The 16,004-nt window shown below is 55.5% G+C and overlaps 4 protein-coding genes across 4 annotated transcripts; 2 read left to right on the top strand and 2 right to left on the bottom strand.

The window, feature by feature from the left end:
• Positions 1–624: 624 nt before the first annotated feature.
• Positions 625–2,307, bottom strand: C8Q71DRAFT_768826 (uncharacterized protein). The gene is made up of 3 exons (XM_047924267.1): positions 1,930–2,307; positions 1,743–1,871; positions 625–1,678 (listed from the first exon to the last, which is right to left on the bottom strand). Exons 1-3 carry the CDS (start codon positions 1,965–1,967, stop codon positions 889–891), a joined length of 957 nt encoding a protein of 318 aa, XP_047776971.1. The 5' UTR covers positions 1,968–2,307; the 3' UTR covers positions 625–888.
• On the top strand, positions 2,028–4,510 carry C8Q71DRAFT_849307 (uncharacterized protein; the record flags this gene model as incomplete). The annotated part of the gene is made up of 10 exons (XM_047926699.1): positions 2,028–2,554; positions 2,774–2,867; positions 3,137–3,214; positions 3,378–3,446; positions 3,678–3,746; positions 3,767–3,823; positions 3,885–3,971; positions 4,164–4,366; positions 4,390–4,444; positions 4,507–4,510. Coding segments are annotated over 10 exons (1,242 nt in total), but the record flags the coding sequence as incomplete, so codon positions are not given.
• A 2,579-nt stretch (positions 4,511–7,089) lies between these two features.
• C8Q71DRAFT_725031 (uncharacterized protein) lies at positions 7,090–8,859 on the top strand (the record flags this gene model as incomplete). The annotated part of the gene is made up of 10 exons (XM_047921666.1): positions 7,090–7,171; positions 7,262–7,271; positions 7,319–7,374; positions 7,427–7,497; positions 7,549–7,603; positions 7,669–7,755; positions 8,187–8,237; positions 8,315–8,401; positions 8,463–8,545; positions 8,800–8,859. 10 exons carry the CDS (start codon positions 7,090–7,092, stop codon positions 8,857–8,859), a joined length of 642 nt encoding a protein of 213 aa, XP_047776973.1.
• A 1,391-nt stretch (positions 8,860–10,250) lies between these two features.
• C8Q71DRAFT_725032 (uncharacterized protein) lies at positions 10,251–12,180 on the bottom strand (the record flags this gene model as incomplete). The annotated part of the gene is made up of 5 exons (XM_047921667.1): positions 10,251–10,408; positions 10,452–10,519; positions 10,701–11,606; positions 11,666–11,751; positions 12,064–12,180. The coding sequence occupies 5 exons, from the start codon at positions 12,178–12,180 to the stop codon at positions 10,251–10,253; spliced, it is 1,335 nt and encodes a 444-aa protein (XP_047776974.1).
• Between the last annotated feature and the right edge of the window lie 3,824 nt (positions 12,181–16,004).

Raw genomic sequence — 16,004 nt, forward strand, 5'->3', positions numbered from 1 at the left:
TATCACTTCGAGGACCAGGACATACGAATCAAAGGCGCGGTACCTAACCGCAATGGAAACGGATCTCGTTGACGTGGCGAGAAACGAGAACGAGGCCTGTTGGTAGAGCGAGCAACATCACAATTCGTTACACATCAGAGACATACCTGAGAGCGGTGAAGCTGTAGAATGCCAGTGCCGGCCTGCGGCCTGCCTCAGGATCAGAGATGGCTCGATTGCCACATGTCGGACAGATGTTGGCGCAGATATAGTATCGACTCCGTAGGCATCGAAAGTTCGTCATATGAGGAACGCCGTTGTCTAATTCTCTTAGAAAGAGTGCGTTGAGGATGTGCTCTCAGGCTCGTTCGCTAGAACCTGAAAGACGTGCTGTCGGCCGCCGTACCACCCGTCATACAAATTTTCATGCCAAATATCACAAGTACTCACCCAGCCGCTGCTACCGCAGCTCGCATCCTGACGACCAAGGCTGCCATAGCTATGACATGCCATCGAAATTGCATGTGAGCGCATGCAGGAAGTCAAGACGAACTGGTCGACGAGCTAGCGATGCAACGATTCTCCCGTTGACAGTGCACGTGATCGATGTTGAACGACTCGCGGGCGGCAGTGACTAGGCAATGTCCCATAGCTTGGTGTGCTCGCTCACTGGAACCAGGAAGAGATGAAATTATGATGGATGGATGAGTACAAAAGGTGAGACTATCGGAGAACAACTAAGTACACGACATCGACAAGAGTACATTGAACGATGATGCGAACACTTACACACGTACGTAGTCAGAGCAATACAACAGTCGAGCGCGTAGCAAGAACAACAACAGCTATTAGAGAGTCCCACAACGTACATAACAACAGGAACGGCCACCAGAAAAATGAAACCTCGGCCTAAATACAGTGGGGAGAGTCCCTCATGAAGACGAGCAAGCACTGGCCGCGGTGGTCCCGGTCGCCTTTGTCGAAGACGTCGCTGCGAGACTCCCGACCACAATTATCGCAGAACTCCAAGACGCCCCAATGCGTGGTTCGCAGGTGTTTGGGAAGGCTAGCGAGCTTCATATGCCCCCTGCGCCTTCTGTTGCCGACGCCTTGGTGGGCGCCCGTCGAGTGGCATACCCGACAGGCCATAAGCCCGTCGTTGAGTTCACTGTCGGCCAAGCAAGCGGACTTGTGTACTTCTAGCCAGTGTTCCGTCAACGTCCGCGGGAGGCCCCTGTGCGTACACCCGTTCCACCCGCACACCACCGGTTTGGGAATAGGCGCTATCTTCGCCGGCTTCTGCTCGTGCTGCACTCGGAGATGCTGCCAGACCTCCTGCGATATTCCTCGATATCCGCATATACTGTCGTGTTCACATTTCCATCCGCAGGTGAAAATCTCCTGCTGGATTTTGTGCCGTCGCGCGACCTTCGTTGGGCGGCATTCACCCTCAGACGAGCCGACGGCATCCTCTTCTCGATTTCGCTTGACTGATACACGGTCGGCATCGGAGGATGGCGGGGCAATAGGCGCGTAAGGGGGTGCGTACATGGGCAATGCCATGGGGGGTAGAAACGGCATGAAAGGGAGGATGGGGAGGTCGGGGAAGAACCCCCATTCTGTGGGCAGGAATGGCAGTCCGTGTGTTGAAGGCGTCCCGCTAGACGTGGACTCTGAGTGAGACAATGCGTCTGCTCCCCTGTTCCCCATAGGCCATCAGTACCGCAGGTCATCACTCTTGATATGGCCGAAGACAGACTCACATTGTGTGCTTGGGTGCAAGCGAAGAACTGAACATCGCTCTGGGAGCAGAAGGTCCTGCTACGGGACCGCCCGCGGATGCTGCATCGATAACGTCGTACGTTGTCTCATATACGGCCCACTCTGACATTCTGAGATGTTCCAGTGAGCCGTGTTGCTCAACGTGACAAAGACGTGGCATGAACGTACACTTCGGGGATCGACAAGAGACCACTGTACGACGACATTGTTGATGGAGTTGGAAGGGTATGGAGTAATGGGCAGAAGGTTGTGTTCAGGCGTTGGGGATGAGAGGCGAGCGCGCAGATGGTAGCCGTTGGAGAAAGGGAGGGAAGGGAGACGCGCGCCCGGGATTTGAACCTCCCATGCAGGTGGGTAAACAACCCTCGCGAATCAATTGCCAAACAGACGCGTCGCGGTGTGCTGATCCCAATCCGATCACACACCCCGATTCCGTCCACGGCACGCCCCCCGCACGGGCCAGTCACAGCGGACAAGCCGGTGCAGCACTCTGCGCCGCTCCATCCGCTGTCAACCGCCCACTAGGGTATACACCCCGCCATCGACGAAGAAGGGCCCTGCAAGTTGAGGGCGGGCCACGCGCCGATCCCCCATCTCCGCCTCGCCGATTTGCCGCTCGTCAGTCCGTCCGCACAAGCCAGCCCCAGCAGTCAGGTCAAATGAAAGCCCAGAACAGACCTGCTAGCCGTGATTGGCCCGCAGGTCGGCAAAGGCTATGTCCGCCATGGAGACGACATATCGCTGCCCGACCAAAGAACAAGGACTGTCCCAATAAGGCAGGGCCCCCCGAACCGTGAGTAACGTGGCGCGACTTGTTGTGGCGCGACCTTGCACTCACCACCAGCCCGCTGAGGCCAGCAGCGCAGCCCGGATGTCCCAGCCACAAAGCGAGCGACCTCGAGGTATAGATCCGTTCCGGAGGATCGACGCAGGTTGGTTTCAGGGCTCCGCGGTTCGTAGGCAAGTCAACTTCAACGGATCCGCGCTAGCACGACTACTGACCTCCAACAAGCGCGTTCATCGACGCGATTTCCACTTTGTTTGCTTGTTTTTGCTGCCGCTGGCGTTTCTGGGGTATCGGCGGCATAGGGAGGAGCGTGTTGAACGTATGTAGCCTACGCACTGGCAGTGGAGGCGCAACCACGGGGAGTGGCTCACTTTTCAACTTCGCTCAGCATCGACTTCGGCCATCCCAGCCTCGCGCTGTCAAGTCTTTGCCACCCTACAACGCATCCAGGCTCTAGCTGGTCAGCAAAACTCCCTTAAAACGGAGTGTAAACTTACCCGTCCAGATATTGGCCACAGACATTTCCGCTGCGGTTGCTTCAACGCCACGTCCGACTGGCACGAAGACTTCGTTCTTGCTCCACGCTAGCCTTCTAGCGCAAAGCTAGTTGGGTTCCCTCGATTCGTCCTCAATGCGCACGACAATGGTGAGCCTGACCCCACGATGGTACGTCTACAACTTCACGAATATACGATACTCAAGATCAGATTCATAGCATGGATCATCGACAATATACACGATGAACCTACCTGGAAGCTAGACGATATGTCTTGGGCATAAGCGTACGTCGTTACGATATACTGATCCCCATCGTTCACGGCTGGCTCAGAACAGCGTTCTCATGACATCCGCTGCCTTGCGGCATACATCTCACTGCCAGTCCGTCAACCTCGTGACGGTGCGTAGCCTTGACACTCGAGACACTCAACAATGACACTGACAAAAACGATCGGCCTCAGCCAAAGTGCAGCCGGACAATCCGTCCCAAGACATGATGGCGTACCGGAACGCTGTCCTTCTCGACGCAATGTATCCATCGCAGCAGCTGCTCACTAGACAAGAACGGATCAGAATTCCTCGTAATTCACCTCGTTTCACCAAGGTGACTCTTTCACGTCCTTGTTCTCAGCGTACTGAGAGACACTCACCTGCCTTTGAGAGCCCACAGGCACAAAGTAGCAGACCTCAATTCTTCACGGTGCGTCCCGCGATCCGCAGGATCAAATCAGACCAGTCGGGGACTGCGCGGATCTGTGTGCTCTCGACGCGATGAAGGTAAGCCACACGATCCGTAAGCAAGAAGGACCTACCACTTATGTTGGCAGTCCTCCCACAGGGCCTTGTCCTCGACAGCGAGACCAGCGCGAAGATTAACAGCATGTCCACCTTCCAACGCAGCCACGTCGGAGTAAGACGATATACGGTGAGCAAACTTGTCGCGTGCTCGAGCTCCTCGAGCTTCTCTGCACATCAGAGACGCTCATATACATGTCCCTGTACTGCACGAGGGGGATCGCCACTACCCCGGCGCACAGTGCCCTGAGGGGTGACCCGCGCGACATGTCAGTTGACAAGCAGGCGTGTCAATGATGTAGGCTGGAGTACTTTTTGACAGGCCGGTATGTCATCAGACATGATTCCCACCGACATTCTCGCTGAGCTGCCAACACGAGGCGTCACGTCTGTCCGCGAAACGTCGTTATGTTGGTCATCCAGCCCAGCGACGAGACAAGTAATAAACTTGTCTCTACAACACGAGCTGGCGTGTTATAACGCATGCGGTGAACATTTCATAAACCTGGTCTTTACGATCCCGAGGTAATGTACTGCTCGTGCACAAGAGCCTCAGTCTGGGGAAGCCGGCGCGCAGCAAGCGCAGAGGTGTATGACGGAACGGTGAGCCCCGGCGTACGCGATCAACGAACAGACGTGTCACTGATGCACATCCGCTCTGACAGACCAGTATGTCGTCGGGATTTACATCCCGCCGACATACTCACTGAGCTGACGACACTAGCTGTCACGCCTGTCTCGTAGCACGCCTTTGGGACGTAACGGTGCACACAGTACCACGGCTACACTTAGACGCCCGTCGAATAGTGAATGGGTACGTACCTTCCGTTCAACTTCACGCGATGAACCTACTTTCATCCGCATAGCATCACATCGATTCATGGGACCACTTACCGACGATATCGTTCCGGCCTGGTGGAGTGGCGCCCACACATAAGTCTCCAGCTTTGACACACTCCTCAAAGCCGGACCTAAGACACCTCAAGTCAACCGAGCAGCTATTCTCAACGTTCGCTGATGTCGGTCTATGCGCTTGTTGAGGAGACGAAAGTCAGCCACCCCGTTCAGGGTCAAACCGAGCGTACCTCTGATATCGTCCCTCTTCGACAGGCCGACGTGCCTGTTCTCCGACCACCCGCTCGCGACGCATGCAGACGGTACCTCTTGGGACGTCGCCGCAGCAGGATGCTGTGGTGAAATGGTGAGTGGGTGGCTTATCTACGCACCGTTGACTAAGAGACCGATGGCTGTCTCGCTCCCCAGGTAGGGGCTTGTGCGCGAGCACAGACCCAGGATATGCCATGCTCGACATGTGGAGTCTAGCAACGACTAGATCCTCGTCCCACTGCGTTCGTCATCGCGCAGTGGCCTAGAGAGGCATCTCGGGTCAGGCCTTTGACGTCGAATGCGAGAGCGAGGGTCCAGGTGAGTGAGATCCAAGAGGGGGTATGGGAGGTGCGAAAAACTGAACAATAACGGGATTTATGGTTGCCAGGGAGCCTGGGGAGGAGGGCCAAAAAACAAGTCATCAGTCGGCGAGCTGCGTGGCTTCCAGGAGGCTGCTTGCGGTGCTCCCGTCACGTGAAGACTGTCGGAATGGGTCGCTTGATAACTTACAAACGGAGACGAATCATGCCGTGAAGGTATTGTATTCTGTGTCATTTCTACCGTGTACACCGAACCATCCACACTTCCATTCCAGCGAAAACGCGCTCTTCGATGCTAGCTCTGTCCGATGCATCTACGCTCCCTAGCTGTCAAGTAAGGCAACATGGACGCCACTCGCATTCCGATATGCTAATATCGGATATTATCCGTCATATGGAGAGTCTAGCTTAGTCATCACCTTATTCGGAAGGAGTTTCCAGCCATTCGGAACCGCGGTCCGTTCGGAATTCCTGCCAGCCACTGCACCTATTGACTCGACCACCGTCCAGCGCATGCTTGATTCATCGTCCCAGTCTTCAGCGCATAAAATCGTAATGTTCATATCCTCACTGTCTCCCAAGGTGCATTCGTGACCGAGATCCACGCAGACGACGATGCTGGTGGTTTGCTCTACGCATCGATTGCTCACAGACTGCTAGTGATGATATGGTTGTGTTGTGGAACGTGCTCACGGTGTTCCAGCCACTGCGTAACTTATTCGGTCCAAACAAAGCTCTGTGAATATTGATGACAATACACGGGTACAATGGGGACCACTGCAGTGGCTGGCAGGAATTCGAACGGGGAAATCCAAAAAAGCAAGTGGTGATTAGTGGGTGAGGGGATCAGTGTTTTTGGACACTGCTCCGAATCGCCCGGGTGGCGAAGCCGCCGCGGGCGAGAGGAGCTTTCTAAATCTACATACATATGTATGTGCTCACAGATCATCCGTAACTGCATGCAAAGTTGAATGAACGCCCGGCAGGGTCCGACGTGCATATGTGAGCACATACATATGTAAGTAGATTGAGAATGCTCCTCTTTCCCGCGCTGAATATACAGTGTTCACGGACCATCCGTAATTATGTGTGTCATATGCCTGTATAGAACGAAATGATGATTTGCATGGCATATCGGACCCTGCCGGGCGCAGCAGCGGCGAATAAGACAAGTGCTGAATTCAAGCCGGACGGTACACCTGCCTATTCGAGAGGAAATCGGAGATCTAGCGGTTACTCACCGTCGTCCAGTCCAGGTCCAGTCGTCGTCCTCGGGCCTCGGCAGGCACGTTCAAAAGCGGTTAGATTCTAGAACTGTGATCAGCGTAGCCGATTCGGGTCGACTTAACCGGTTTCGGATAACTTAGCCAAAGCTTCCGAAGCCACGGACAAATCTTGGCGCCCGAGATGTTCGAGTCGCGCGACCAACGCAGCACCTTCTTCAATGGGAGTGACAATCACTCTGAGTGCAGGAAATTCACGGACGTCTTCTCGCAATAACGGTCTTCGTACGTCACCCTTTCCTGGACCTTGCACACCCAAATACACAAACCTTTTCCTAGCCTGGAGCGTCCGCTGGCACCTCGTGTTGGCATCGAGCGACCACGAATTGCTCGGACAGCATTTCCATCGATGCGAGTCACCACAGGTTTCTCCACGGAACACGCTGAAGAGGTTGTTTCCGCAAGGAGGTTCTCAGAACGTCGACTGACAGGCCCTTTCAAATTCGCTGGTGGGTCTTATTCTCTTCGTCACATATCTCATCGATGACATGCCTTCGTTCAACGCGTCCGTAGATTGTCCCGACGCGCCGGTACTTGCATGTCTGCAGACAGCTGTACTAGTCGTCAGCCTGTCGCTGTCTCAGCGATGTGGAACGCGTTGAGAGAGGTCCGAGACGACGGTGTGTCATCCTCGCGATCTGTCATATTGGACCCAACTGATTTCGACTGTAGCGCGTCGCATAACATCGTAACCCCTGGTGTGTCCTCAGCATTGACGAGGTAAGCAGAACTCTCGTCAACCGCACCCCGGCACGTATCGTTCGAAGACCCGACTGGGAACCTGAGCTGAGAGCGGCGGCGATTGCTCTGATACAGTCCCTTGGTGAGCCAACCACGATGGATCAGCGCTGTCTGCTCCACGGTTGCCTCCACAGGACATGTACGTTGCGTCGGCGGTTCGACGCGTTGGATCCGTATTGGCGCCGGCCATCGAGTTCCTGTGCAAGTGCGTTGTTCTCCCGATCGGTGCCTCTCCGTGTGACTCATCCGATCGTAGAACAGGTTGCGGTATCGCACAAGGATGCTGCCAGTCACACACCTCCGGTCACTCCGTCAGTGCCGACTCCACCGAGTCCTTCACATTGAGCATGTGCGCATACATCTGACCCACTTCCAGAAACGACCGCACCTCACCTGGCACCGTCATGGAAGAGCGGGACTCTGTCTGCGGATCTTGCGCCCGAACCCATCGGCGCAGTGACGTGTAAGCACCTACTACTCGTCCAGCGTTTCATGAGCGGTCTCACATGGAACGCGTTCCACACAACCGCGGTTCTACGTTCTACGTTCAACTGTCACAACGTCACCACAGCTCGCGACTTTGCCATACACACACGAACGACGGGATATTGGACCCCCTTGTGACGACGTGACAGCGTGCCAAGTATCACCTGAAATGGCAGAATGCCTCGACAGACGTTGTGGTGCCTTCGATCGCCGGAGCGACAAACATCCATCGTTGTCACAAGGAGCCACACCTGCCTGTAATAGCTTTTCACTGCATCATCAAAGAAGCGATACCCCGGCGTCGACGAAACAAGCATGCGCCCGTACTCTACGATGACTAGGCAGTTTAAAGACCTCTGGCAAGCACCTTCCCCGCGTTCCCTAATGCTGCTGACTCGTCCCTACTAGTATCCTCCCTCCGTCACGGCGTGCTCCTGCGAGTCACCGACACTCGCGAACGTGAGCCGCGCCCAACCCCTGCAAGGACGCTCACCATGTTTCACGGTCCGTGGCGACGACTAGACCAGTGCTCGCAGGGTCTGAAGTCGCGTTGAACAACACCGTCATCTCGCAGAGGCCCGCACCGGTGCGACTGCACACGACGGACGCGCTGCGGGAAGAAGGTGCGTGGTCTCTTGAGCAGGTCCCCGGTCGCTACGATGCAGACACCAATGCCGTACATAGCTAGAGATCGGTGGAAGCTTCCGCTTGCGATATGCTGGCTGAAAGAGAACATGTTAGACTTGGTAGTCGCACGAGAGAGCGATGTATGTCACCGTACCTAACCCATCCAAGCGTCTTTGAGACACCATCTTGCCTGTCATCCAGAACGACAGTCGTGGATCATGGACATACTGTACAGCTGTGAGATGCGCCGCGACGCTGGCGAGCCTGTGACGAGAGGAGAGCATAGGTGGTGAGGACGGCAACGCGACAAGGCGGACGACTATGACTTGCAATTAGTCTCCATCCCTTCCGCTAGACATTTGGCAGCATCATGATGTTGATCCACCCGTTTCAGCTTTCCGCAGGTCTCGCAGAAGCGATAGTATTGCGTGTCCATCCAGTGGAGGCCGTGTAAGTGCTTCTTGAAGTCCTTGCCCCTCGAAAGCAATATGCGGCAGCCCGTCGCCTTTCACTCCACCTTCTCCTCGAGGTACTTTGCCTTGACGGTTTGTTTCTCGTCGTGTACCTCTTTGAAGTGCCGTGTAAGTTGGGCCGTCGTCCGACAACCGCGCAACCGTCCCAACCACAGCGCAACGCATCGGGCACCCCCAACTGGAAGCCAGTCTTCCCATGTGCGGACTTTATGTGCGCAAAGAGCTGTGGAGGAGATGCCGTCTCGGTGCAGCCTGGCCAAATACAAGTCATCGCGTCGACCGTCGGATGCGTGGGTGCGGCGATACTTGTCAAGGCGGCAGGTGGCTCAATGATAGATGGCTCGCGCCGCCGTTGCCCGAGAACCGAGGACGGCTCAGCGGATGCGACGTTATACTGCCTAGAAGTCGACAACGCGTTACGAGAGCCCGACATTGCTGATATGAGGGAATGCAGGGTAGACTCGTGGAGGGGAAGGTTACCGAGACCGTCCAGCGGTGGACTCGGAGGCACATGACGCTCTGCCTCAATCGTAGACTTCGTCACAGCTGTCGAGGACATACAGCGCCAGGTCGTGCCTATCCGACATCAAGCTTAGCGGACATCAGAGAGCCTATGTGCATCACGTACGTTTGAGACTCTGTCAGAGCCACGTCGTTGCTCTCCAGAAGTTCGCGTTCTAGGGCCTCCGTGCCCGACGAGTCGACCCGTGGTAGGCGGCCCTCATGATCGGCACGCAGAATGTAAATGGCAAGGTCGTACCTGCGACAGAGAGGTTGTCAGCTTGATAGAGCAGACATGCCACCGAGACTCACGTCTGATCCAATGGCAGCGCCATGCCGGGTAACGCAAGGGAAGAGGCGGTATGTTGTGAGAAGGAGCTCGCAAGACAGTGTATATCCGCCGCCGAATGGCAAACGAAAGGAGATGAGCAAGCAGGCGCTAGCTCTTCTTTCATTGTCCTCGAAGTTGCAACCATTCCATGAACACTGCGTCTTCTGCTTCGTGGGCTCGGGCCTGACGAGGTCCGAGTCGAAGTCGACTCCGTCGATGGTAAGCTTGTCAAGGAGTGCGCTCCCGACGCAGAGGAGCCCGTCGACGGGTCGTTCTCCCATGTATTCCGCACGAACGTTGCCTCTGTCTCGCTGAAGACAACGAAGCATGAGTACGCTGAGTAGCAACAGATGGAGACAAGAAGTCTTACAGAAGCTGCTCGCCGGTCTCGTCCACGTTGTCGATCTGGGGACTAACATCCTCTATCCGTCATCTTCCAGGACCCGTCTGATGTCCTTGCATTTCGGTAGTCCCGCGTCGGCTGGCCACGTTCCCGAGCGGGTGTATCCCCGCAGCCATCTTCAAACTGCTCCTGCGATGCTAGGTTCCGAGGGTCGTAGGATGCGACACGAACACGCTCTCGTCCCCGTCCGGATACGTGCGGGGCCTCACCACCGAGGTCAATGTCCGCCGCCCCGCCTTGTGCTCTTCGCTGAGGCCGCCCTTGTGGGTCGTCTTCCAGCGGTCTTCCACCTCCTCTGGTGTCCCAGTAAACTCACACTGATTCCATCCGCAGCGAACTGCCTGCCCCCGAGGCGGCTCCGCTCCCCGCGTCCCATGCTTCGTAATCGAACCACGAGTATTCCTCGCTGGGGACGAATGAGTCGATCATCTCCCATGAGCGCTATGTCCCTTACCTCAGTTCCTCCTGCTCGTAAGTAGGGTTGCTCCATGTCGGCGGTTAATGGTCGAGATGCTCTAGTGGTAGCTGGGAAGACCTAATTTATCGTCAGTCATTGATGTCGACGAAGGCAGAAACAACGGACTTACGATGCCTGGCTGGAGCTCGCTGCGAAGTCCTCACCGCCAAATGTAGGCTGGGGGAGATGCGCCGCCCGCCGCTTCCGCCTTGCCGGGTCCTCGAAGTGGTGGGTCCTCATGAACCTCTCTAGGCAAGTCTTCAAATGGTCCCGCGCCCCCTTCCCAAGCGTGTCGCCTCTGCGGCGCTTCCCGCAGCAGTCGCACCACGTCCCGAACTCCCAGTGGGTGTCCCGCAAGTGCCGCAGAAGCTGGCTCTGCTGCATGAATGCGCGTCGATCCCCATGGTTGGCGCTCGATCGGCAGCGCACTTGCTTGGCGGCAAGGACAATTCCCTGCGCCTGGTCGTCCTTGTCGTCCGCGAGCGACCCATGATGGACCTCCCACCAGTGCTCGACGACCTCCTCCTTCATCGCCCTGAAGGCACATCCATCCCACGAGCACTGCACCGTGTGCGGCGCAGACTCGGGCTGGACGAGGTCCTGGAATCCGTGGGCTTGCCGGACATGGTCCCAAAGGTGCTCCGCCACCGCGTGCTCGCCGCACTTCTGGCCGTCCTCAGAAGTGTATGTACAAGTGACCTCGCTACGCTCCCTGTGCGTCGGCTTGGCTTGCGGCGCGATCCTTTGGGCGCTCCCGTTCCGAAGGTGAGCGGGTGAAGAGAAGCCGCCCTCTTGCGCTTCTGGCCAGCCTTGGGCCGCGCGGCGGTAGATGGAGCTGGCGGGGGGTTCCCTGGAGGGCCCGTCCGCGGGTTGGGGAGGTAGGCAAGCAGGAGCTGTCCCGGGAGGCGAACCACTTGCTGAAGCAGACGATGCCTCGGTCAATCGCACGCTCGGCGGAGATTGTCCGCCCGACGAGGAGGATTCCGGCGTGGAATCATGCTCCCACTTTGCCCAGTCGAAGAGCGCGTCCGCCTCGCTGGAAGTAACGAAGCATGGGTACGTTCAACAGTAATTGATGGAGACAAGGAATCTTACAGGAGTTGTCCATTGGTCTCGTCAGTCTCCTTGAGCTCAGGACTGGTATTCCGTGTTACGACTTTGAGTGCAGTGTCCTCGTACACCTGTCGTCGCGAGGAGACCGATTGCGAGCCTGGCAGAGCCTCATGAGCGGTTGTATAATGGATACAGCTGCAGATAGGTTTGAGATCTTACCATCTTTGTCCCATGCTGACCGTCTTCCGCGTTCGGCAGATATCAGACTGATTGGAGCCACGCATCTGACGCCTTCTCGTCTCGTCCAACCGGTGAAGATGCGTGGGGATGTACGGCAATAGGCGTGACATTGGCGTCGACGCGTTATAGCGACGCACATCCGAGTATTCTGCCAAAAAGTGAGCTTAGATAGCCTATATACGACAGTGGCACGAGCGTACCGAACTCTTGATGACGGACGGGCGACTCAGTTCATCTTGAACGACTGTATGCATCGGTACGAATAGAGAGAGGCTAGAGAACCCAGCTTTCAGTGATGACAGCAGCAAGTCAGTCATGACGCTGGCGACATACTACGACATGCGAAGCGCCAATGCTTCCAGTTGAGGCCACGTCGAGGTGCCACTCGCAGCAAACAGCATATCTGGTAAGGAGGAATGGTGCCGGAAGTGCAACTCGGGGTGTTGATGGGCGACGACGGACCAAAGGGTGAGATGCATGCGTTTGCGGTGATGAATCCTCGACTTTTATACCCGGAGCTGCGCTAAATCTGTAAGCACGGTGCTTTGTCCGTGAACAATACACAATGGTACTCGGGTGGCATTGAATGCAAGCGTGCATGACTTCCCGGGAAACGGTCCTCGGCATCTCCGCTTCATCTGCGGGATTTGTGGAGGTGCCATGAAGGGTGGTGCATTGCGCGCTCTTCGCCTGACCGTTCAGGAGTGAGTCAAGTTGATGTGAGTCGGGTGTGTACGGTAGCTCTGGGATGCCTACCCTTGAAGCGTAATACAGACGTTAGAGCAAGCTTCAATGACGGGGAAGTAAGTCAGCCTTCCAGACCATCGGATATACAACCCGAGCGAGACGGAAAGCTCACCTTTAGCTTATTCTGCGCCCGGAGTTCTCACAAGGCCAGACGAAAGAGGGATGCGCTGGATACTGACGCCAGGTGTTCCATCCTGAGTCCGGGAACAAAGGAAACTCAGGCTTGGTCAGGCCCAGTGGAAGTCGAACAACACGCGTCCTTCGGAGCGTCAAGCACTGAAGTACTGAAGGTGGTAGGCGGTTGATAGGCGGTGTCGGATAACAGAGTTAGTCGACGGTAGGCATTCTGTCAGGCGTTGCAACTCGACTTCAAAACATTCCGAGAGTAGTCAGTAATGGTCTCCGCATTGTTTCCGCACAGAATGCGGCACTGCATTGAGCGTAGCACTCGACACGGATGCAAGGAGGACCGAGCTGGACCGAGTCGGAGGAGACGCGTCGATGGCGCCCGTTGCACAACTAAGCGCTTCGACAAGCGGAACCACTGCTCGCCACAGACGCGCCCGGCTGCTGTCAGCGGCCCAGTGTCACTGTCAGTGTAGTCTGTCCAAGCATGTATGTAATACTTAAAACAAACGACTATTCTGCGCTCGAATGGACCACCATCTGACTTGCTATGTGGTCTCTCACTTCAATCAGCGAGGAATCAGAAATAGCTCATAGCATGGCAAGCCACTAGATCGCCATGTTGATGGGCCATACCGCGGGCAGGAAGACTGAACCAATATGACGATAGTGCGGTTAACGTTCATTTCCATCGCAAAGACGAGCTTACACCGCCATACTCCTAGAGACTGTAGTATCATCGCCAGCTTGTCTAACAGTGCACGCCCTGGAACGATGGAACGGCTGTACGAACCGCAAACATCCTCGTAACGATGGCGACGGCCCCGTCATAATCAACCGGATGCGAGTTCAACGACTTGGGGCTGCGGTAATGATTGGTGGGTGTGACTAGGTAAGTCGATATAAACATGATAGAGTCACTAGCTGCTGGATATACATGTCTGTCAAATACGACATAACGCAGCACCGGGACATAGTACACGTTATTCGCAGTTTGCTGTCACACCGTACATCAAACTGCAGATAACGAGGGCTACAAACACGGGGGCGTCTGACATGTTAGTCGGCCGTGGGGCCTTCGAGAGCGGTCGTCCAAGTGCCTATCAAATACGACCTAACGCAGCACCGGGACATAATACACGTTATCCGCAGTTTGCTGTCCAACCGTACATCAAACTGCAGATAACGAGGGCTACAAACACGGGAGCGTCTGACATGTTAGTGCAGATGAAAATCTCAGAAAACCTGGCAGGACACGCTTCCCTGGTATCTGATCCTCCCCTCTGCTTTTGTACCTCGCTCGTCAGTGCGCGTTCCACTGCGTCTGAACTGTCTCTGTACAATCAGGTCCGGTCTCGAATGAAAACTGTTCGGGCGCTCACCGAGTGCGACGCTCTTCACCTCCGAAGATGTACAGCGGCGCGCACATGTCTGGGCGTCCTAGGATCGTCTTCAGCCAAACCCCCAATGGGGCGCGGCTCTTTGATTCCTGTCAGAGTCTCAATGAGGCTGAATGTGCATCCGCGTCTCGCTTCTAGAGACGAAAAGGAGGCCTTGTTCTGCCGATGTCTTAGTCTAGGTCTGCAGCGATGATTCTACCACCCGTGATGCCCGTTTGGGAGGCAGGCAGTCGTCTCAGTTTGAGATCTCCCTGCCACCGACGGGAGAAAGATAGGCTCGAACGGACTCCATCTCTTCTGTGTCCTCGACTGACCATCCTACAGGTTGAGTAGGGCAAAGTGTCCCGGTCGTCTGTCTTAAGATGGAGCGACGTCAGTAAGTTTTGTCACGTGACTTCACCGAGGGCGACGCTGCGACCCATGAACATAGAGCGGGTGTATATGCGGGCGGTCAGCGGCACAAGGACTTCCGGAAAGTAAGCCATACTCACTCCCTTCGGGAGGAGCAGGGGACAGCGGAGGCACGGAGAGCGACGACGCGAGAACAATTCGTGGTTGGATGACTTACGATTCATTCGCACTGGCTCGAACGATACGTATTTTTGATGACAGTAGTTGCTTGCTAGGGGAGTTACTGGATATCGATCGGCAAGGGTGGTAGATTGGTTGAGTGGGCTAGTCGCATGGAGCCACAAGTAGGTCGTTGTACCCCTCTAGCATGTACGTTGCCCATACTTATATGGTCGATATAGGAGTCGCTTAGTCGCCGACCATAACAGGACACTTGTGAAAGGATCTATGGGCACAGCCGAACGTCATATTGGAACGATCGTCCATTGATGCGTCGACTCAAGATATGATGGTAGTGTCTTGATCTGCTGGCTGGGGTCGCGGTCGCATGTGCCACGCGCTCGTAGCTTCGCACAGCAAAGGGTTAAGGTGCATCAAAGTGAAAGCACAAGACAGAAGCTTCAAGAATTGCAGTCCATGACCGCCAGGTGATGACGCTTGAAGCTTGAAAGCTTGAAATTCGTGCCCATACAGGGCTCCTCTCGCCCGCGATGCGGCTTCGCCGGCCGGGCGATGCAAAGCTTAGCCGTGCTCAGATCGTTAACATGAGCGCCTGCGGATAGGGATACAAGAATACAGGAGAAATGGAATAGGCGCGAGCAAGCTTAAGGCGGTGAGTCCCAATCCGGCAAACCATTTGATACCTTCCGCAGAAGAAAGCCATGCTCCTGTACTCTTTAGCTCTGGGTAAGTACTCAACGCGTATCAGGAGCTCATTATAAGGGAGATGCCCGAGATTGAGGCAGCGCGCTGATAGACGGGGATGCAAGGAAAAACGGATTAGACGCGAGCAAGGCGGTGAGTCCCAATCAGGCAAACCATTTGATCCCTTCCGCAACAGAACCCCATTCTTCTTTACTATAGAAGATGCTGGACTCAAGATACTTATAACAGTGTCTTGATCTGCTATGGCACTCAGATGGTACCTGCACTGCTGTCCGACGCCGCCGCCGCATGTGCCACGCGCTCGTAACGTGGCCAATTACATGAGTATGACCAACGTTCAATGGACCTACATCCTTCTTTTGATGGTCCCCGAGCTCGTTTACCCGGCAGTACGTGTTCGTAGGACCTTATTTTATGGCTTGTTCTCGGCTTGTTGCTGCTTAATATCCTGAAGGAACATGATGCAGCCGCCATGAGCTTGACTAGAATCTCAACGTTCAATTTTCGTCGAATGCCCTAATACGTCTGACGAGTGACCGATCACTGCGCCTTGTAGCGATCATGATGGACCGACTCCTCGGAGGTCTAGTTGCTCAAGCTTGGCATGCAGATGCGAGATCGAAACCCGAGAC

The sequence above is a fragment of the Rhodofomes roseus genome (genome assembly GCF_022264815.1).
Source record: "Rhodofomes roseus strain CIRM-BRFM 1785 chromosome Unknown C8Q71scaffold_15, whole genome shotgun sequence".
Lineage (NCBI taxonomy): Eukaryota > Fungi > Basidiomycota > Agaricomycetes > Polyporales > Fomitopsidaceae > Rhodofomes > Rhodofomes roseus.